Below are 23,252 nucleotides of genomic sequence, written 5' to 3'. Positions count from 1 at the left end.
CAATTCTTCAGTATATAAAAAGAAGCCTAATTATTTTATGACCCATTAATAACAGACTATCAAGATAATAACAGTAGCAGCAGCTACCCTAATTTGTGTTTATCTAGCTTAGAACCTCAATACTTACCCTCAATGCACATTAAAATCATCTAGCTAACATTTTGTTTGTTTGTTTGTTTGTTTTATTGCATATTTCTGTCTCTGTGTGTTCAAATTTCTAGAGATGAGGATAATTTCCTAAAGTTTACTCACAAAATATTTGCTCCAAAATCCTTAAACCTAAGAATTAAAAAGTAAATGACTAGCCTAAGTTGTCTAATCAGCCATCCATCAAAGGGTGTGGTGGCTTATACCAGTACCCAGCAGTCCAGTAGCTCTAGCACTCCCAAGCCAGGGCAGCAAGATTAGGAGTTTAATGTCAGCCTGGGCTGGGCTACATAGTAAGTTTGAGGCCAGCCTGAGTTATATGAGACCCTGTCCCAGAACAAAACAAAAAACATTACTTTAACATGAGTGAGGTAGCACACACTTCTAATACCAGCACTAAGAAGGTGGAGTCAGGAGGATCAAGAATTCAGGAGTTTGGAGGTACATCAGACCCAGGTTCAAAAACAAAATGTCCATAGCATAGTGTACAGTCTCAGCACTCAGGTAGCAAAAGCAGGAAGGTCTCAGCAAGCTCCAGGTCAGCCTGTTCTATATAGGAAGTTCCAGTCCAACCTGGGTAACAGAACCCTGACTCAAAACACAAAAAACAAAATGCCACGGGCTAAGGATGAAGATCAGCGGTTCATTCACCTAGCATGTATAAGGCTCTGGTTTCAGTTGCTAGCACTGATACGGGAGAGGAGGAAAGACTACAAATTTGGCCATGTCTGCCAAATTCCTATCACTCAATGAGAGTTGCAACATTATTAATCAAAGTACTACAGAAGCTGAAATTCTTCAACCAAACTCTCCTTCACTGGGTCATACTGAAGGGCCTAGTATGTATAAAGGATGGAAAAACTGAGGAGAACACGTAGGAAAAGATACTCCCCAAGCCTGAAAAGTGCATCATTTCCTAGTCATAGAAGATGGGCCAGGGAATGGAGGTGAAATTAATATATTCTTATTCCTTTCAGAACATAAGCAGTGAAAATAACAAGACAGATTAAACACATTAACCATGAAGCAATTCTTCTCACCTCATGTGAAAGGCCAAACCATCCTGTAAGCCAGAGATCCCCAAATCAGAAAGTGTATCTGAGCTGACGGAGGCTGGTGACAGGGAGCCCTCCTTCTCTTCTAGGTCCAGCTTCACCAGGTTACTGATCTCATCTTCTGAGTTGTCTTCAGACACAGACCCAATTATGAATCGGGAGTGCTGGTTTAGCTCCAGAGTTTTGGCCAACGGAGATGGTTCATCCATTATTCTTTCAAAATAAGCTCTCAGAGCTATGGGAAAAATTAAGAGAAAAGTAGGTTATAAGCAATAACCTATAGATGAGAACACACAAGAAAGTAAAGCATAAACCACAAGTGGCTTGGAAATAAGTCTGAGTCTAAGAACTGGCTTGCTTGGCTACTCTTTTTGGGTTTTTTTGGTTTTTTTAAAACAGGGTTTGTCTGTTTAGCCTTGGCTGTCCAGGAACTTACTCTACAGATCAGCCTGGCCTTGAACTCACAGAGATCCACTTACCTTTGCCTCCCAAGTGCTGAGATTAAAGCCTGGCTTCCATGGCTATTCTATTCCAGTATGTTTGTTTCCTCCAAGGGAGGAAAAGAGAGGTTGTGGTAACTATGCTTATAAATTAAAAGTTTTAGAAGTAGTTCTCACAGTATGCGCATTACCAATCTCTTCACAATTTCAGTGAGACTGAAGGAATAACTATACCAATGGGAACACTTTCCTGTAAGCAAAGCTGTTGTGAGACTGTGACTCATCTGTAGCAGCGTGGGTAAAGAGTGCTAAAGAGTTTAGCAAGAGTGGAAGTTGCTTGAAACTGGGTGGTTAAACTACATAATGATCACCTGGTGCCAAACACAATACAATGAAAGTTATGAATTTTACTAAACATATGTATTTAAAGTAAAACAACAAAACCTCGTGTGTGTACATGAGGTTTTTTTTTCAACTGATTATTTTAAAAATCTACCCCCAAATGTCTATTTTTGTTGTTTAGTTCTGTACACAGAATTGGTAGAGGGAGTGAATCTACTACCAAATTTTAAATCTGTATTCAAAGTGGTTGATGTGCCATCACAAACTCCATTTTTCTAGATAGTGGACCTTACTAGCTATCATCAGTAGATAATGAACAAACCTGACCAAAAATAGTTACCAGTTCAAAGCCCCATAAGAAAACAAAAACAAACAAAGTTAAAAGTATTCTTTCCCTTCAACATACTTATTTTAAAAACTTTAAATCATGGTATGGTGGCACATGCCTTTAATCCCAGCACTCAAGAAGCAGAAGCAGGTAGATCTCTGTGAGTTCCAGGGCATGAAACTATTAGAAGACAGATCTCTGTATTGTATTTCTTTTTTTTTTTTTAGTCTCCAAAGTGTATGGAGTTCAGTCTAAAAGACAACCAAATCATTAGAAGAAAAGGGGAGGGCTGGTGAAGTGGCTCAGCAGGTAAGACTGACTGCTCTTCTGAAGGTCCTGAGTTCAAATTCCAGCAACCACATGGTGGTTCACAACCATCAGTAATGAGATCTGACACTCTCTTCTGGTGTGTCTGAAGACAGCTACAGTGTACTTATGTATAATAATAAATGAATCTATGGACCAGAGCGAGCAGAGGTCCTAAATTCAATTTCCAACAACCACATGAAGGCTCACAACCATCTGTACAGCTACAGTGTACTCATATACATAAAATAAATAAATAAATCTTAAAAAAAAAAAGAAAAATTGAGTTAGGGAATAAGAGGAAAGGAAAAAGTGACATTCCAATACACTGACCATGTTAAAAATAATAAAAGATACAGCAACCGAGAGAATAAAAAAATGAAAGCTGGCCAAGTATTTGGAGAGGCAGGGAAGAGACAGCATCTCACAGTCAGGCTAACCCCAAACTTCTACAGCAGGGGATACCTATAGCTGGGATGACATTAGTACACCTCCACACCTGGCTCACAGCTGCTGCCTTCACAAGGGAACCAAGGCACACAGGTGTACATTCTAATTTATAATCTGACTGAAATCTGATGGTCACAAAAATAAAATAAAGTTCATGAGAAAGTAGTGACGCTTGGAGATCATGAAAGTAAAGAAGGTCAGCGTTAGTAAAATACAGTCCCTGGGCTGATGAATGAAAGGCTCAGCACAGCCCTTCATCCTGGCCCCTCCTAGCGGCCAGAACCCAGGCAGCCTTTTCTAAGGGCTGCACAGACTGGAAGCAGCCGTGTTTAACAACTGACGCCTGCCCAGCGGCAAGCACCTGTACGGAACACTGCTCCCTAGCGCAGGCATGTATGCCACCAGAAAGGGAGGTCATGCCTGGAAAATCACTGAGTAGCCATCCAGACACTCTAGAAGCTGCCACAGCCTGTCCCATTTCCATTGATTCCAGTCCTAAATTAGAGAGAAGGCAGTGGGTCACCACCGTTGTCATTGTCAGCCTCCCTGTTCGCTTGGGTCACTCACCCTACGTCTGCCAATATTCTTTGTGGAAGACAACAGAAACCCACAGTTTAACATCTTAGCACATTAAAACTTTTACTACAGTGTAAACATAAAAGACTATTATTTGAAACTGACCTCTTATAATTCTTATTGTCTCAGCAGATATCCGCCTCCAAAAAGAACTAAATAAAGAGAAAAACAGAGATTTGAAGGTTGCTTTTTCTGTTCATTTGGTTTTCTTTTTCTTCTTTTAAAAACCAATTTTTTTTCTCAATTCCAGTTCTACTCAGTCTAGTACAAAAATAGTAAAATTGATAATATTATGTTTTCTGGTAAATATTATCTAACTTCAAGCATAAAGTCAGTAGTTTATTACTCAATGATATAAAACAAAAACATTTCATATTCGAAAACTTTATTATTTCTAAATATACTAAACAGTGATCCAACTTTATTTCATAAAATAGCTTTCCTAAAAAAAAAAAAATACTCAGAATCAATGCATTGCAACACTTACTACTTCTAACATTTCATTAAAAATAAGGCAATAAAGAAAAAATAATTTCATTTCCCAGAACTCAGGCTGAGTATGTTTACAAATGGTTACAAGCATTACAAAAACTAGAAACCAGGGAGAGGGCCACATTGCCATTATTCTAAGTCCTTAAACTCTAAAGGGCCAAAAAAGTATACTCCCCAAATCCTAGGTTTGCTTCTGAGCTAACAATGTAAAAGTATCCACGGAAGAAAGCCTCCATTTTGATTGTGTATCAAACACCCAGAAGCTTTGCAAAATTATGCCTGTGCAGAGGGACCTCTGGCCGAGGCCTGCAATCTTAGCATTTGAGAGGTAGAAGAAGATCAGGAGTTCCAGGAGTTCAAAGTTACCCTTGGCAACACAGAAAGATCTAGACCCAGCCTGTACTATATGAAACCCTGTCTCAAAAACAAATAAAAATAAAAAATAAATAACCTGGGAGGTAATGCCAAACACGATTAATCCTAGCACTCAGGAAGCAAAGGCAGGTGGCCAGCCTGGTCTATAAAGCAAGGTCAAAAACAGCCAGGGATGATTGATAGATAGATAGATAGATAGATTTTTTTTTAAAAGCTGTCTTTAAAACAAGACAAAACCAAATTAAAAAACAAACAAACTTCAAAAATACTCATGTGTAAAATTCACTCCACATCTACCAAATCAGATCTGCAGTTGGAGGGGACACAGGTATCTCAATTACTTTTATTTTTATGTGTCTGAGTGTTTTGCCTCCATGTCTGCCTGGTACCCATGGAGGCCAGAAGGGGGCATTGGATTTCCTAGAACTGGAGTCACAGAAATAGAACCAGGGTCACTTGAAAGAGTAGCCAATGCTAATAACTGATGAGCCACCTCTCTAGCCCCAGATTTTTAAAGATTGGTTCTTTTGGGCGTTTCATACAACATGCTTTGATAATATTGACCCTACCCTAGATATTTTAATTTTAAATTCAGTTGATAATACTAGTGTCTGAAAGTCTAAGGTAGAAGGATGGTCAATTCCCAACCAGCCTGGGCCACATGAGACCTTTTCTAAAACATAAAAAAGATGACTTATACAAAATCTGGCAATCTAAATTAAATCCCAGAATCCACATAGCAAGTTGTCCTCTGACCTCCACAGGTATGCTATGGCTTACACAAGCACAAACCCTAATAAAATAGCTAACCTTTTTTTAAAGAAAAAAATAGGATTTAGTTGTTGGTAGGAGGTTAGATGGCTCAGTAAAATGTACTTGCCACCAAGTCTGAAGATCTGAGTTCCACAAAATAAAAGGACTCCTGAAAGTTGACTTCCACATATGTAAGCTCAATTCCCCCCCCCCCCATATGTGAGGTATGTATGTCTTCTCTCCCCCACTCCCTCACAGACACAGACACAGACACACACAGTAAATGTATAAAAAATTAAGAAATTTAGTTTTTGGTTCAATATCTACAAACAGCCAGATATATTCTGGGAAAGCAGGAAAAGTACTAAGTAACTAGGTAAACCCACAAAGCCAAAAGTCACACAGAATCTCCAAAGCATTTCACCTATGCACATGAAGGAACTAAGTAAAGCAAGGACCAGCTGAGCTTGTTTCAGAAGCTTCTGATCATTTCCACTTCCCCGAATCTCAGGAGGCCAGCAACCAGCCGGACCAAAGGCTACGGAGGCCGGCTACCAGCCGGACCAAAGGCTACGGCTCGCTCTCCAGCAAGGGTCAGGTTCCAGGCTGGAGAATACCAACAAGAGGAAAAGGTACCCTTACCACACTAAAGCTGGGTACATGAAGTAAACATAGTAAGACCTCACAGGAGCTTTTGTAGACTCTGAACAGCTGAAACACTGGGGTTGGGTAGGATGGAGGTGTTAGAGAATGCAGGGACCTTAAGCTTGCAACACTGAGGTGCCTAAGTTTCCCACCAGATGGTCCTTCGATGCAGCTAACAGTCAGTAAGGCCCAAACTGTCACAAGCTCTCATCACCTCTTCCATCCACCTTCTAAAATACAAGCAGGCAACTAAGTATTATTATTACCAGATGTCTGAAAAAGTATCCAAATGAAAGAATCAAGAACAAATAACCACTTGTAAAGTCAAAAACCACATAACCAAAGAGTATGAAAAACAAAATATAACTATGGGGATAAAATAGAAAGATAGAAGGGCTCAATTCCACTTCTGTGTTTACTCCCTCCAGTCACAAAACCCTAGTCAGTCCATGAGAAAATACTAGACCAATTCAAATTGAAGGACAGTCTTCAAACTTGAAAGTCACTGAGAAAGGTTAAAAACTTTCACAGAGAAAGTACATAACCACCACACTCAAAGCAGTACCATGATTGAGCTACCTGACAGGAAAACCCTATGTGGGTAGAGGGGTAAAGTCTGAAAAATGTCTGCAGCAAACAATACTCTCTAATGAGAATTTCTACTGCTTCTTGTGTGTGTGTGTGTGTGTGTGTGTGTGTGTGTGTGTGTGTGTGTGTGTGTGTGTTGGGACTGAGCAACCCAAAGCCTCCAGAGGCTGGGTAAATGTCCTGTCAGTAAGCACACGCAATATCCAATGTTAACTTCTTAGGTTTGATAAAGGTACTGTGACCATGTGAGATGTCCGTACTGAGTGAAGCTTAGTCAAAAGTGTGCAGAGCTCTCTGTGGAATATTCCCACTCAACTTTTCTTTAAGTCTAAAATTACTACCTAAAAAAGTCAAAATCTAAAGAGCTATCATTGCTATCCTAAGGCATCTAAGAGAGAATATTACATATGCAAAACACAAATGGTATACTTTTAAAAGAAATACTAAAAATAACAAATATATACATGTGTTGGCACAGGCCTGTGATTCCAGGAGGCTCACATCAAGTTCAGGGCTAGCCTTGACTACACAAAAAGTCTCTGTCTCAGAAAAAAAAAATACAAAGAAAAAAAACCTAGAAATAATTTCTTTTATTTTTTACTACAGTATCTCATTGTTACAAAGGCTGATCTCAATTTTGTGGGCTCGAGTGAGTGATCTCATATTTAAGTTTACATTTAAAGATGAATATTACTTGTTACAGTTTGTTCATTTATTTGTCTGTGTCCATATACAAGTGTGTGTGTGTGTGTGTAAGTTAAAAGACAACCTGAGGGAGTCTGATCCTCCTCCCACCACTTGAGTCCTGGGGTTGAAACTCAAACACTCAGGCTTGGCCAGAAAGTGCCCTTACCCACTACTGAGCCATCTCACTGGCCCAGAAATAATTCTTAAAGCTTAAAAACAAAAAAAATAAATAAATAAGTAGTAAGAAAGATTTTTTAATTAAAAAAAAGCAGTAAAAACATATCTGTGGATCATAACACTCCCTGACAAAATACATGAATATTTTTAAAACTTAAAGTTAAAAATATAATTGCAGCAATAAAAATACTTACTACAAAAAGATAAAAGATACAACTATGGAAATGTACTCATGAATCAGAAAAAGTTAAGGAGATAAACAATAAGAAACAAAGAAAGTTAAAGAGCCTACTAAAAAGGCCCAATTATGAAAAACAGCTCCCAAAAGAACAAAATCAAGGGCAAATAATAATAATAGTAATAATAATAATACAATTCAATTAAAAACTTCCCCGTATGAGAGGGCATGACTTTCAAATTAAGACGGGTCGCTAATAAGCTGTATGAGTAGATCTATGGTAGAGTCCTTGCCTAGTATCCATGAAGCCCTGGGTTCAATCCCCAGATAGGAAAAGAGAAAGACAGAGAGACAGAGACAGAGACAGAAAGAGAGAGACAGGGAGAGTGTGTGTGTCCATAGAGTACCTATCACAAAAAGAACACAAGAGAAGATCTGATAAACTTCCAGAGAGGAAAAAAAGTGTCTTCATGCAAATAGTCAAGATTCAGGATGCTGGTGGGCCAGCTGTGGCAGGCTTTTAATCTCAGCTACTCATGAAGCCGAGGCAAGACAACACAGTGAGTTCAAAGTCTGAGTACAGTTAGACACTATCTCACTTTTTAAAAAAAAAAAAAAGCCCAGAAAAAAAAGCCTTGTGACGCGCACCTTTAATCTCACTACTCAGGAGGCAGAGGCAGGCATAGATTGCTGTGAGTTTGAGGCTAACTTGATCTATGTGTTAAGTTTCAGGATAGCTCCCATCTCCAAAAAAAAAAAAAGGAAAAAGGAAAAGGTATTGAGTAAGTAAGGAGATGAGTAAGAAATATTAAATGGAAATATAAATCACATATTTTTACATTTATGTTAAATGAGGGGGTAGCATAAGTGAGTGAACTTGAACCAGAAAATGTCCTAATTATTAAAAGAAATAAGCAGAAGTATGTATGAGTTCTTCAGCTTAGTTTGAAATGACTCATAAAAAAATAATACATACACATAATAATAGGAGAGCAGTAAAGCAAATGTGACAAAATGTTAAAAATGGATGAATCTAGATCAAGGGAACATTGATATTTATTGCATTATTCTTTGTAAGCTGAAATTTTTTAAATAAAAAGTTAAAAATTATTTTCCTCCCATGTATTCTTTCTCAAGATGCCACTAAAGACTATTCCCCACAAAAGTGGGGGAAATAAACCAAGTGTGTGGAAGCTGTGGGACATGAATTCTCCAGCCCAGAAAAGACAGGAAAGAAATCCCTAGCGTGATAGTGACGAGGGGGCCAGGATGACCATGAAGTGCCAGATGCAAGAGGCAAGCGATTTAGGCTGGAGTCAGCCAGGAGTCTGAGCGATATTTTATAGATGAAAATTAATGTACTATTTGGCTCCTACCAGTGTCCTGAGAAAGTGGTACACTCACAGAAAGCTACCAACAGAAATGAAGACCATTATTACCTTCAAAGTAATAACTGTACAGGATACAACTAAACCCTGTACAGCATTTACCTATTCGTAATATAAACTTACTGATAAAAATAAGACTATAATCTATTGTAAGATATCAGTAGGCAATGCTTACTCTTTGTGAGAAATAAAGATACAATCAGGTAAGCATGTTGTTCAAAAAAGATATCTGCCCAGAGAAGCTAAAGTAGGATTTTAATCAACTTTGTGAACCAAGTAACTTTTTAAGCTATGTGCAAGGGGTTAGAAATGGGGCTAAGGGGCTGGAGAGATGGCTCAATGGTTAAGAGCATCTACTACTCTTCCAGAGATCCTGAGTTCCAATCCCATCAACCACATGGTGGCTCACAACCATCTGTAATGAGATCTGATGCCCTCTTCTGGAGTGTCTGAAGACAGCTACAGTGTATTCATATACATAAAACAAATTACTAATTTTTTTTTTAAAAAGGAACGTGTCAAAAAAAAGAAAGGGGGGCTGGTGAGATGGCTCAGTGGGTAAGAGCAACCGACTGCTCTTCCGAAGGTCAGGAGTTCAAATCCCAGCAACCACATGGTGGCTCACAACCATCCGTAACGAGATCTGACGCCCTCTTCTGGAGTGTCTGAAGACAGCTACAGTGTACTTACATGTAATAAATGAATAAATCTTTAAAAAAAAAAAAAAAAAAAGAAAGGAAGGAGGGAGGGAGGGAGGGAGGGAGGGAGGGAGGGAGGGAGGGAGGGAAGGAAAGGAAGGAAGGAAGGAAGAAGGAAGGAAGGAAGGAAGGAAGGAAGGAAGGAAGGAAGAAAGAAAGAAAGAAAGAAAGAAAGAAAGAAAGAAAGAAAGAAAGGTGGCCAAGTGCTGATCTAGGGTGTGTGAAGCCCTGGATTCAATATAACAGCATGAGAGAGAAGGGGACTTGCCAGGTAAAGAGTGACCCCAGACCCCAAGAATAATAAATATAAATCTCTGTAAATTAAGAGATATATAACATTTAGACACCTTTAATTCCATCACTTGGAAGCCAGAGGCAAGTGAATCTCTGAGTTCTGGGCCAGCAAAGGTTATATAAAGAGACTTTATCTCAAACAAATAAAAAATGTATAATTTCTTAAATGTAAGTTATCTAACCAGGCATGGAGATACAAACCTGTCACCTCAGTACTTGGGAGGAACAGAAAGAAGGAGCAGACTTCACAGTCAGCCTTGGTTATACTGGCCACAACGTGAGTTGGAGGCCATCAGTAAACTGGATAAAACCATGTCTGAAAAAAAGCAACTGACTCGGGTGAAGGACCAGGAGGTTCTAATCCCACACAAGAGGCAAGAGATTGTTGAACTCAAGGTCAGCCTGAGTGAATACCAAGCCAACTTCTAAGATGTCTCAAAGGACAAATAGTAAAATATCTCATAACTATTAGGCACAGACCTTTAATCCTATCTCATACATAAAATCCTATCTCAAACAACAATAACAAATAAAGACTTGCAGACAGACAGCTCTAGGTAGGCATAAGCATGTGGATATCAGACAGAGAAACCCTGTCTCAGAAAACAAAACAAACAAAAAAGATACTAAGAACAGTTTGCTACTTGTGTGGGTAAGAAGGCATCTATAAAACAAAGATGAAAGGGTAGGCACTGCTTTACTCTTTTATACTTAAATTTTGAACTTAACTTGCATATGCATCATGACCTGAAGACTTTAAAGTAAGCTTAGTAGACAGTTTTCCTTTAATCTGAGCCGATATGACCCCTTATCTTGAGCATTTAGAGAACTAAAACATTATTCACATATTAGCACCATATGTCTTACTGTGTAATTGACTCTTAAGTCATCTTGTGGATAAAGATGGGAAAAATTATTCTCTTTAGAGTCACATGCCCCAATATTGCATAATGCTGCATAAATACCAGACTTTGATGGGTTGTTATAGCGTTTAAAAACTAGGAGACATGAACTAAGTATTTCTTTCAAATAGTATCCTTTGAAAACCTAAGGCATTTCCATTTTTGAATTTAAAAGGCTCTGAAATATTTCATAGTACAGCATCTAAAGAGCTGTACCAACAATCTGGGTATCCCCATTACCTCAGAGTCTCAAGGACTGGAAGACTTTCTTACAAAAATATTGCTAGTGCACATTTTCAATCCCAACACTTAGTAGGCAGAGGCCAGTTTGGTCTACAGAGTTCCAAGATAGCCAAGACTCCACAGAGAACCCCTATCTCAAAAAACAAACAAAAAAATATTGCTTGGCTAGGTACTGTGTCTGAGACCAGCCTGTGCTACATAAGATCCTATCTCAAACAACAATAACAACAAATAAACAAAGACATGCAGACAGATAGACAGCAAGCTGGGGGAAGAGAGACAGATCACTGGTTAAGAGTGCTTGTTCCACAGTCATAGGGACTAGAGTTGAGATCCCAACACCCAAGTAACAAGCTAAGAGTCTCTGAAAACATCTACAACCACAGCTCCAAGGATTACTGGACAAGTTTGACTTCTTGCCTAGATAAGCTCCAGGCTTGCTTCCAGACTAGGCTACTTGGGCATCGGGTTCAGGGACAGACCCTCCTAAGGCATAAGCAAAGAATGATAGTAGACACCAGACACCCTTTTCTGGCCTCCACACATGCATGGATAAATAAATATTTTTAAAATACATTCATTTTTATTGTTGTTCCCAAGTCTTCTAGATCTGTTGAGGTACTGTATTAGCATTGGAGAACTAAAGCAAGCAAAATATTTACAGTTTAAGGCAATATTCCTAATTCTATTGGAGTTAAGCCTCCCCCTAAAATTACATAGAAGTTTTAAGGTACAGATAAGAACCATCTACTGAGAATATAACTCATGAGTCTCTAAATTCAATTCTAGCACCAAAAACCAAAAATAAATAATCTCTTAAAATTTAGTTGACCTATGAAACATTAGATCAGATGATGAAATACATATAAACTGCTAGTTTTAAATGAAAAGAACCATTGAAAAAATATCCCTGCCAAGCAGTCGTAGCACATACCTTTAGTCCCAGTTCTGGGAAGACAGGGGCAGGAGGAGTTTGGGACCAGGCTAATCTACAGAGTTCCAAGACAGCCAGGGCTACACAGGAAACCCTGTATGGAGGGAGGAAAATCATATAAAGTGGAAAACTGGACCAGAAACTTCCTTAGATATTTTTGGGGAGGGAGGGAGGTTTGTTAAGACAGGGTATCTTTGTGTAGCCTTGGCTGCTCTGGAACTCACTTGGTAGACCAAGCTGGTGTCAAACTCAAGAGATCCACCAGCCTCTGCCTCCTGAGCACTGGGATTGAAAGTGTGCACCATAATCTATTGACTTATGTGAAATGGAATAAAAAAAAAAATTAGTTTGTCCCAGGAATATCAAAAATACTAGAGAAAAAAAAAAAACAAATAACTCAAGTATCCATCATCATGAACTAATCTGATATTACCTCTAATAAAATTAAAAACAAAATAATCAAGCTTCTACCAGCCTTACTATCCCCAGATATGTGTTTATATGCACGCACACATACATGTAAGCAATGACTAAACTTGAATGGCTAAAGAAAGATTGAAAAGCTTCATTTTTGAGTGTATTTCTGTCATAGGAGATTGGCCACAATTCATAAATGAGATCTTAAGAAAAAACTTCCTCAAAATCTTGATCTATTTTTCACACTTAACAAGTTCATTCAAAAATTTCAAATGTCAGCCGCGTGTGGTGGCGCACGCCTTTAATCCCAGCACTCGGGAGGCAGAGGCAGGTGGATTTCTGAGTTCGAGGCCAGCCTGGTCTACAAAGTGAGTTCCAGGACAGCCAGAGCTATACAGAGAAACCCTGTCTCGAAAAACCAAAAAAAAAAAAAAAAAAAAATTTCAAATGTCGTATTATCATGTCAAAGAAAATTATCTATACAGGCTGACTCTAAGATTACCTCCTTCATAATTTATATACATAGTCATGTGATTTTACCCCCCAGTGTTATAGTAACTATTTTTGCAGCTCCTCAGGTAAGGAAGGGTCAGAACAGAATGCTGAAAGGATGGAATGAACTTAAGCCTCAATTAGTGCCATCAATTGAGGATATCAGCCTTTGGGTAGTGTGATTAACGTCCCTTTCTGGGTTGGTCTTCTACTTTTTTTTTTTTTGAGATAGCATTCTTCTTATGTAGCCCTTGGCTCTCATGGAACCTGCTGTGTAGACCACACTGGCCTCAAACTCACGCAAGTCCTCCTGTTTCTGCCCCCTGAGTTTGGAGATTACAGGCCAGGCCTATACCACACCCAACAAAATCCCTTATTGTGAAACTTTTTACCTGTGTCCTTAACCATCCTAAAACCAGATGGCGTAATGGCAACTTAAATAAGTAACAAATTGGTAAGAGAACTCAATCATTAGAATACACTTGGCGAAGACTAACTGGCTAAACTTGTAAAACCTTTGCCAGGTCAAATGCATTCTTGCAAGTAAGTGCAGCATCCTTGTAACGCTACTGCCAAGCTTTCTGTCTCTATCATGTCAAATGAACCATTGCATTCAAGGAAAGCTGAGAATGATTACAAATAGACAGACAGACATAAACTACTTAAATAGGAATCTGTTTTCAAAGTGGATGGATTGATGAGGACCACGTTTAAATGGGAGTCCCCTCAACAGTGATTAAGATTTACTTTTCAGCCAATAAGGCTCCAGTGTTTATTCATAAGCCTTCTGATTTTAAATGTATGGAAATATGCTTGATGTGTGGCTTCTACAGTTATTAATCTTTAAGAACATGTGAAGGGTCACATGAGATAGCTCACCTAGCAAACAGACTTCCAAGTTCAAGCACAGGAACTTGAGTTCAATGTACAGGGAAATGAGAGAACTCCCTAGAATTGCCTTCTGACCTTACCCTGATCCCTCCTGTACCCATACATATAGAAGACGTTTCTTAAATGTTAGGGAATACTAGGCGGTGGTAGCACAGGCCTTTAGTCCCAGCACTCAGGGGTAAAGGCAGAAGATCTCTGAATTTGGGGCCAGCCTGGTCTACAGAGAGAGTTCTAGGACAGCTAGAGCTACATGGAGAAACCCTGTCACAAAACAAAACAAACAAAACAAAAAAAGTTAAAGAATGATAAAACAACTTTTTTTCTGAATTGCTTCAAAAAGTAACCCAGCCTTTCCCCAGTAAAAACATTAAATTTAAGTGTATTACTGCACGATTTTAATTGTTGGTTGCTCATCCAATAATTAAGATATTAGATACCTAAAAATTGAAAACAAAACAAAAACAAAAAGCAAGGCTTTGACATGCCAAAATTGTGTCATCTACAAATAGGGTCCTCTTCACAGAAAGGTACAGTGAGGCGGAGAATGCTAAGTTGGTAACGTACATGCTTAGCATGCACAAAGCCCTGGTTCAATCCCCAGCACTGCATTAAAAAAAAGATTTGAAGGCCAAGGAGACAGCTCAACACATAACAGCACTTTTTGCCAGGAACCCACATGATAGGAGAGACCCAACTCTCATAAATTGTCTTCTGACCTGGTGTAAGCTTGCACAAGAGCATACACACACACACACACACACACACACACACGTCAAAAACAAAACAAATATGGCGGCACACACCTGTAATCCCAGAAGGTAGCTCAGCTGGTAAAGGGGACTGTTGTGAGATGATGATCTCTGTTCATTCCCCAAGGCTCACATGATATAAGAGTAAACAGATAGGAGACTGTCTTCTGATCTCCACATGGCAGGCATGCTTACATTCCCCACAAAAAATAAATAGAGAAAAGTTTTTTGGTTTCTTTTTTTAAAGGGGTAAGTGCTTATGGAGTCTTGACAACCTGAGTTCAAACCTGAAGACCCATTCCTAAAGGTTGTCCTCAGACCTCCACACATGCACCTGAGCACCTGCATGACCACACATACACACACACACACACCACACACACACACACACACACACACACACACACAACCAAATAAATATAAAACAAAAAAAGGAAAAGGGTAAAGAAAAAGCTGGGTGTGTTAGGGCACCCTTTAATCCCAACACTTGGAAGGCAGAGGCAGACAGATCTGAGTTCAAGGCCAGCCTGGTCTACAAAGAAAGTTCCAGGACAGCCAGGGCTATACACTACTTGAGGAACAACCATATCTCAGGAGGGAAGGGAGGCGGTATGTCAGCACAGGCCTACAAACAATCCTTATACTTGAGACACTGAGACAAGAGAATTCCAAGTTCAAGGCTACACATATGAAGTCCCTTCAAATAAAAACAAAACACTGGCTTTAGACCAGTTAAACCAGTCTGTGTGACAGGTAAAAATTTCCTACTTATTAGCTGAAAAGTGCTCTACACCTGAACTCATTCACAGCACTTTAGAGTTCTCCAAGGCTAGCTTTCACAATGACAGATCTTTGATAATACTTAGTCATGGTCTGATGTAAAAATTCATTATTTCCCAACTTTCCCTTCCATTTTGAAAACGACTTAATCTTTTCTTTGATGTATTTCTATCCTCTGGCAAATCACAAGCAAAACCTCTATAACATTAATAAGCGCTGGCAGCTCCAGAATTCAGTATTTTACTGTTGACATCTTTCAAACCCACAAGTCTTGCTAATTATCATGGGGGTCACATCAATACTTCTGTTAAGGCTTAAATAGTATTTAGAAATAAACTGAAGCCAAAGAAGTGGGAAGAAACTTGCTACTTTGCAGCTAGCAAGCACCTACTACCTACACTGCTTTTTAGAAAAATCCTGTTAGACAACAACGCTTTTCCAACAAGTGCTTGTCAAATGAACACACACACACACACACACAAAAATCCCAAGACAGATGTCAAGGGCATCCCCATTCACCAAGCAACAGACAAATTAGGGTTCTCCTATCCGCTAACAGAGAGGAAACTAAACTATGTAACCAAGGAAAGCATAGTTCCCAGCCTGAACTGTAGAGTTAGAGGGAAAAATGAAACAGAAAAGTCAAGAGAGAACAACGTCTGAGAGTGAAGGCCAGGTTATTAGATTTATTCTGCACGTTGGGAAGTTTCTGAAACAATTTATGTAGACATGGAATCAGGAAATCCTAGAGCCTTTTGTCTTAAATCTCCTAACAAAACCATCTAAAATTATTTCCTCTGATTAGTTATACTCCTGTATGCTTCTGTAAAAACCCACAAGGCCTACATGAAGCCCCTGATTTTTAAAGCTTATTGGAAATGTCCACTTGCCGGATACACATATCCAAACTATATACATATCGGCCCAGATGAGGGCAGAATCTCCACTCACATTTTCCTCTGAACTCTAGCTTCCTATCACCTTCTTAAGTCTTATCTCCAATAGCTGCCCTAAATTAGCAAGGCGAACGCCAAAGGGAGAGTTAAGAACTAGTGAGCACGCTTTTACTACTTACGTCCCTCATAGAAACCCTCAAATCCTGCGAGCAGGAACTGGCAAAGGGACAGCCCGCCTGGCCCGGGCTCTCCCCGCGATACAAAGGCACAGTGAGTACCACAGCAGCCCGCGCCTCTGCGCCCCACACCTCTCTCCGCAAGAGAGGACCGAGACTTTCCGTGCAACCAGACCCAACCCTCAACACCCGCCTCCCACGTGGTCTTCTCCCTCTCGGAGCCCAGGAACCGACGCAAAGAATCAGACCCGCAAGTAGGCAGCAAGCACCGGGCAGACTCACTGATTCCTCCCTAAGGGCCCTGGGCGGTACTCCTCCCAGGTTCCGGGGTCTCGGCCCGCAAGCAGCCTGACCCCAGAGCCCTCCACGCGGAGCTCGAGCGAGGGGGCTTGGAGGCCGCGGAGCTGAGGAGAGGACTCGGCTGTCCGGCCCGGGGTCTGCATTGGATGGAGCCCCACCGCGTGCCGGTGGAGGCTGGGAGGCCGCCCCCTGCCGGCTGCCCCTCCGCGGCCCGGGCCGCTCCGGGTTGCGCTGCGGCCCTCGCCTCACCTCAGGCTGGCGGCACGCAGGGACCGACGGTCGCTGAGACCCTGCGCCGAGATGTGCTGGGCGGGAGGCGACGCCGGCGGCTCGGCGATGGCTGACAGGCGCTCAGCAGGCCGGCCCGGCACCGGGGCCGAGGAGGGCGGGGCTTCGGTGGACTGCCCCGCCCCCGGCCCGCCCCCGCCCGGCCGCCCACCTCAGCCGCCCAGCCCCATTAGGTCCGCGCGCGTCCGGGGTTACTCCAGGCCGTTCACCTCCGACCCCGCTCCGGGCAGCCGCGCGGTCTGGGCGCCAGTGGGAGGGGGCGAGGCGCGGGCTCGGGCCCGCGTCAGCCAATGGGCGCGCGGCGCGGGGCGGGGCGACGTGAGGCGATGCCGATGGTCCGAGTGCGGCTCTGCCATTCGGGGCCGAGCGGTGCGAGGGCGGGCGGGTCTGGGACGTGGTGGGTTCCCCTTCTGTCTGGGCGGGTTTGGGGCCGGCCCAACGGCTCCACCTCCCGGCAGAGAGCGGAGTGGAAGCTATGGTTCCGCTCGAAACTCCCCTCAAGGACCTGCTGGCGAGTAGCGCGGGAAAGGAACCCAGGGGAGCCAAGAGGTGCGATCGGCGACGTGCTGGCCCTGGATGAACAGAACCATTGCTAATCCTGACGCTCTAATGAGGTCCATGTCCTGCCTGTCCACTGCCTTCAGAGTAGTGGAGGCTAGCCTATGCAACCAGCCCCTTTGCTTAGCTCCCCAGCTTACCTCAAAAGGAGCTGAAGATGCTGGATCGCGGAGTATTTCTAAAGAGAAGTGTTAGTAAATAAAGTTTGGTGGTAAGGAAGGTACAAAGGACAGCAGTCTCATGCCTGCCCTCCACAGTGCGTGTCAGGGAGTCCTGACTTCTTAGATTGTTTTACATCCTTTACTGGGGTTGCTCCAAGCCTTTTGAGGTGAATGAAGTCAACAAATTTCTCTAGTTTTATCACTTCACATACTTTCATGGCAGTATGTATTGAAGATTAATGGTGATTGGAAGACTTCCCAACACAATGCAATCATTGATCTTAGGTGCCGAGACGCTGAGAGGAAATCCATTCGACAAGAATGGGGTGAATTCTAAACTATTGCAAGAATTCAGAGGAGCACCCAGAGTTCTTTTCCCAATCCCACACAAGCCTGTGATGGAGGCCAGGAAAGGTGCAGAAGAGGGCACTGTGGCCAGAAGAGTAGTTCAGTGCCAGAGGGCAAAAGTGAAAAGGATGGAAAGGCACACCCCAGGAAACGAATTCTTGGATGGAAGCTAAGACAGGAAGATATTAAGATTGGTCAACAGGAACAATGGGATCCCTTATTGCCATAAGGTGGCAGCTCCTCCAGGAATTTACCCACTCACTTTTGAAGTTATAAGGATTAGAAACAAATTGGGGAATTCACAGATTTTACAAAACAGTGACCTATATTTTAACAGTAACTGTGTCAATGGGATAAATGTCAGTTGAACAAAGGAAATTCAAAGCTTTAAAAAAAAAAAGAAAAGAAAAGAAAATTGAGCAAGACTTTCTGGTTTAACAAGACGTTCCACTTACTGACTAAGAATAATCTGGGAAGCTTTGCCTCTCCATAGTAGTGCTCTCTGAAGCTGGCATGAAGAAGTGACCAAGTAAAAAGAATTAAAAATCTTGAAGTCGCCTCTAATTCTTTCACCTTTTAAAGTCTCTTTCCCGAGGATTCTTAACGGTGTTGCTGTTTGTCGGCTTTAGGAATGTCACAATAATGGGCTTACCCTCAAAAACTCAGGGATTGTGGGGTGTAACCATTTGCCTCACATGTGTAAGACCCTGGGTTCCACCCTCAAGTGAGGTATTCAAATAGACCAGCTCTTGGCTGTGAGTTGGCTCAGCAGGTTAAGGAGTTTGCAACCAAGCCTGAGGACCTAAGTACTATCCCAGCCCACACGGGAGAAGGAAAAAACTGAACAAAGTTCACATGTACACTAGGATATGAAAATATCAACATATACACAAAACATTGTCAAAAAAAAAGTAAAACAAACTACTCAAGGTAAGGACTAATGAAAGAGCTACAATAGTGTACTTACACGGCAGAGGCAGGTGAGTTGGGCCTTCAAGATTTTGTACCTTGCCTGGCCTTGGGAGACTGAAGAAAGACACAAAACAACAAAAAGCTACAGGAGGAGAAACCAAGAATGAGTTAGGATAGCCCAAGACCACTCACAAAGAATCTGCTATCAAATGCTTAGACACCGGAGCAGAGAAATGGCAAAGGGCTGTAAGACAGTAAGTAACTTCTGGAACTGGAACCACTCCTGAGTGTTGTGCTGTTTGGGACAGGCCAAGACCTGCCCATTCTACTGTAGGCTTTGTAGAGCAGGTCTCCATGAGTCCTTGCCACACAAGCTGTGTGTCTGTAAGAGGTGGAGGAATAGAGCCAAACAAAGGGTGGAGAAAACATACTATACAAGGCTAGCAGGTAGAAGAGAAAGGGGGCAAGTGTGCATTCTAGAAGCTGGAACTAGAAGTCTTTTCTGGACTGAATTATATCCCCAAAACCCAATGCTGAAGTCCTATTCTACAGTACCTCAAGATGTGTGGGGGAGCAGGGATAGAGATAGGGTCTTTAAAGATATTATTAAATTAAAACATGATCATTTAGGGTAGATTCTAGTAAAATATAACTGGTGCAATTAAACAAATGGATATTAAGGAACAGATAGACAGAGATCCTTTGAAGACAGAGAAGACAGTAATTGATAAGTCTAGAAGAAAATTTTCAGAAGGTAATTAACACTGTTGACATTTTGATTATGGACTTCTAGTCTCCAAAAAAATGTGAAGAATTCTATATTGTTTCTGTAGTGTCATATTTTGTTGTAACAGCCCTAAAAGAATACAAGGCCTACACGAGAGAGATGGCTCAATAGCATTGACCATCTTCCAAAAGACCGGGGATCAAATCCCAGTACACACGTGAGTGACTCACACAGTCTAATTCCAGTTCCAGGGGACACTAGGTCCTCTAGACACTGAATGTATCCAGTTCTGACACCCTCTTCTAGCCTCTTCAGGTACCAGGCATGCATGTGGTACATAACAAACATGCACTCATACACATAAAAAGAAATATTAAAAAAAAAAAAGATTGTGTAAAGAGGAAGCCAGCTCTTCCTGTAAGTGGCCTGAGGTGATCTATAAAAATGGCTTACAACTCTCTTGACCCAGAAAACCCTACAAAAGCATGCAAATCAAGAGGCTTAAATCATTGTGTTCACTTTAAGAAGGTGAAACTGCCCAGGCCATTGAGGACACATATTCAAAAAGCCACCAAATACCTGAAACATGTCACTTTAAAGAAGCAATGTGTACCCTTCCAGCTGTTTAATGGTAGAGTTGGTAGGTCATCCAGACCAAACAGTGGGAAAGGACAAAGAGTGTAGGTCAAAAGGAATGCTGAATTTTTGCTACACATGCTTAAGAATGCAGAGACTATGAAATTAAGGGTTTAGATGTAGGTCCTCTAGACACTCAACATACCCAGGTGAGCCAAGCGTCTACAAAGAAGCAACAAATTTACAGAGCTCATGGCCAGATTACCCCACATGTGACTCCCCTGCCACACTGCAATGAGCCTCACTGAGAAGGAACAAATTATTCCCCAGAAGAAGCTGAAGAGACAAAACTTATGACACAGGAGTAAATTTAGCATGAATAAATAAAAGTTTATTTTAAGAAAAGGAAACTGAGCACAGTACATGCCTGTAATCTAAGCACACTGGAGGCTGAAGCAGGAGGATCAGGCATCCAAGACAATCCTTGGTTATATAGCAACTTTGAGGCTAGCTCGACTACATGAAGCAAAACTAGACTCCAAAACAAAACTATTAAAAATAAAGTTATGGGGCTGGAGAGATGGCTCAGCGGTTAAGAGCACTGACTGCTCTTCCAGGGGACCTAAGTTCAATTCCCAGCAACCACATAGTGGCTCACAACCATCTGTAACGGAATCTGATGTCCTCTTCTGGTGGGTCTAAAGACAGCTACAGTGAACTCACATAACTCACATAAAATTAACTAATTAATTAATTAAAAAGAAGTTGTATAGAGGTGTAAGGAATTGATACTAAGCATCCTGACTACCTTCATCGATCTCTTTCCCTATGTGGGAAAAGTCTGAGAGGTCCTTGTTTTTACAATGATTATAATCTGTTTGAAAACAAAAAGAACACTCTTTTGTTTGTTTTGTCTTTTTGTTTTTGTCTTTGTTTTTGAATACAGCGTTTCTCAGTGTCAAGATGGCTGTCCTGGAACTTGCTCTGTAGACCAGGATGGCCTCAAACTTACAGAGGTTTGCCTGCCTCTGCCCCCTGATTGCTGGGATTAAAGGTGTGCACCACCACACCCGGCCAAAACTAGCACTCTTAAACAGCTGTATCTCACTGCCTAGATGATAGCTGTGTAAATTTGTAAAGGGCATAGGTGAGAGGATAAATTCTCAAAAGTAGATAAACCTATATATATGTAAATAGTATATCATCAATTTCTGTAAAGTTCCATTTGGCAATCATTTCTGCTTAAGATTTAGAGCATTACTTCTCAAGGTATGTTCCTCTGGCTGCCTGCACTAGGAACACTGGAGTACTTGTTTAAAGTGTAGATTCCTGATGCATCAAGATGGCTCAACCTGTAAAAGTACTTGGCACTGATGAGATGATGACCTGAACTTGAGCCCCAGGTCCCACACATTGGAAAACAGCATTAGAACAGCCTCCCACAAGTTATCTAACCTCCACATCAGCACCACGGCATGTTCATACCCACATGTGAGAACACACACATGTACACTCACACACACACACACACACACACACGTACGTACGTACGTACGTACGTATGTGTAATTTTTTAAAAAGAAAAATGCAGAGTCTTTAAAAAAGGAAACCTGGTAATTGTTCACAGTGAAGTTTGATAACACAAGTTTAGTATTTGGCATTATTGTTCCCCTGTCTGCTGCTAGAGTGTCTTGTTGAACAGCAATGTCTCCAACACCTGCATTTCTAAGATAAGAATCTTCATGTCAGGCTTGGGTTGAACTAAAGAAGGAAGAGTGAGTACCGTACAGTACCACATGGAGCTGGTGGAGCTCAGGGATAAAGCATCTGCCTAGCATGCATGAGGCCCTGGGCTTAATCCCTGTCCCACAAAAGGGAGGGGAAGGAAAGAAAGTGCCTTAATGGAAATGCAGCCTCATAGGTAAAATTCCCAGATGTTAGCTGAGTATGGTGGCAAAAACTGGTAACCCCAGCACTCTGGAGGCAGTAGCAGGAGGATCACAAGTTTGAAAGCAAGCTAATCTGCATAAAGGGTTTGAGGTCTGCTGGGGCTACATAGTGAAAGCCCCAATATTCACAGTCTGACCTGGCTTCTAGCATTTGCCATAACTGTTCATATACCTTTCCTCTGCTGTCAGATTTTTTTTTTTAATCTTTTAGTCCTTGAAAGTCTTGGGGCAGGAGAGATGACTCAATGATTAAGAGCACTGGCTGCTCTTCCTGAGGATCAGGGTTCAATTCCCAGCACCTACATAGCAGCTCACAATTGTCTGTAACTCCAGTTCCAGGGCTTCTGAGACACCCACACACACACAGAGAAACATCCATGCAGGCAAAACACCAATGAACATAAAATAAAAATGAATTTAAGAAAAGAAAGTCTCATTATTTTCTTGGACACTATCTCTTCCCCAGCTTCCATTTATTTCTTTCCTATGCATCCTTGCAGCAACATCCTACCAGCATGAAGTACACTATGTGAATTCTGCTGTAACTTTGTATGTATACCAAAGACAACATCCTACAGTTTCATATAAGGCCAGGCATATAGATACTAGTTACTGCTTCATTGATTGAAATAAAGATTAGCACTGAGTGGGAGTGGCACAGACCTTTAATGCCAGCACTTGGGAGGCAGAGGCAGGCAGATATCTGAGTTTGAGGACAGCCTGGTCTACAGAGTAAGTTCCAGGATAGCCAGGGCTACACAGAGAGACCCTGTCTCAAACAACAAGAACAACAAACAAACCAAAAGAAAAAAAAAGGAAGACAGACAGACAGACAGGCAGACAGAAGAGAGGAGAGGAGAGGAGAGGAGAGGAGAGGAGAGGAGAGGAGAGGAGAGGAGAGGAGAGGAGAGGAGAGAAGAGAAGAGAAGAGAAGAGAAGAGAAGAGAAGAGAAGAGAAGAGAAGAGAAGAGAAGAGAAGAGAAGAGAAAAAAGAAAAGGAAAGGAAAGGGAAAAGAGAAAAGAAAAGAAAAAGA

The 23,252-nt window shown here is 41.4% G+C and overlaps 1 protein-coding gene across 11 annotated transcripts in view; it reads right to left on the bottom strand.

Annotated features, from left to right (window-relative positions):
- Nucleotides 1-23,252, bottom strand: part of Acaca (acetyl-Coenzyme A carboxylase alpha) — a 272,017-nt gene that overhangs the window by 204,777 nt on the left and 43,988 nt on the right. For 4 of the 11 annotated variants that reach the window (XM_011248667.2, XM_030245463.1, XM_006531956.2 and 1 more), the window contains one exon: nt 1,188-1,437. In XM_011248667.2, coding sequence (XP_011246969.1) covers nt 1,188-1,411 — 224 coding nt within the window. In that variant the 5' untranslated portion in view covers nt 1,412-1,437. Of the gene's footprint in view, nt 1-1,187; nt 1,438-3,749; nt 3,797-16,402; nt 16,623-16,681; nt 19,018-23,252 lie in introns of those variants that run through there. The other 7 variants (XM_030245461.1, XM_011248666.2, XM_006531953.2 and 4 more) reach the window with 5 other exon arrangements.

This window comes from Mus musculus, chromosome 11 (assembly GCF_000001635.26).
Source record: "Mus musculus strain C57BL/6J chromosome 11, GRCm38.p6 C57BL/6J".
NCBI lineage: Eukaryota > Metazoa > Chordata > Mammalia > Rodentia > Muridae > Mus > Mus musculus.
This window is presented reverse-complemented; position numbering and strand designations above follow the sequence as displayed.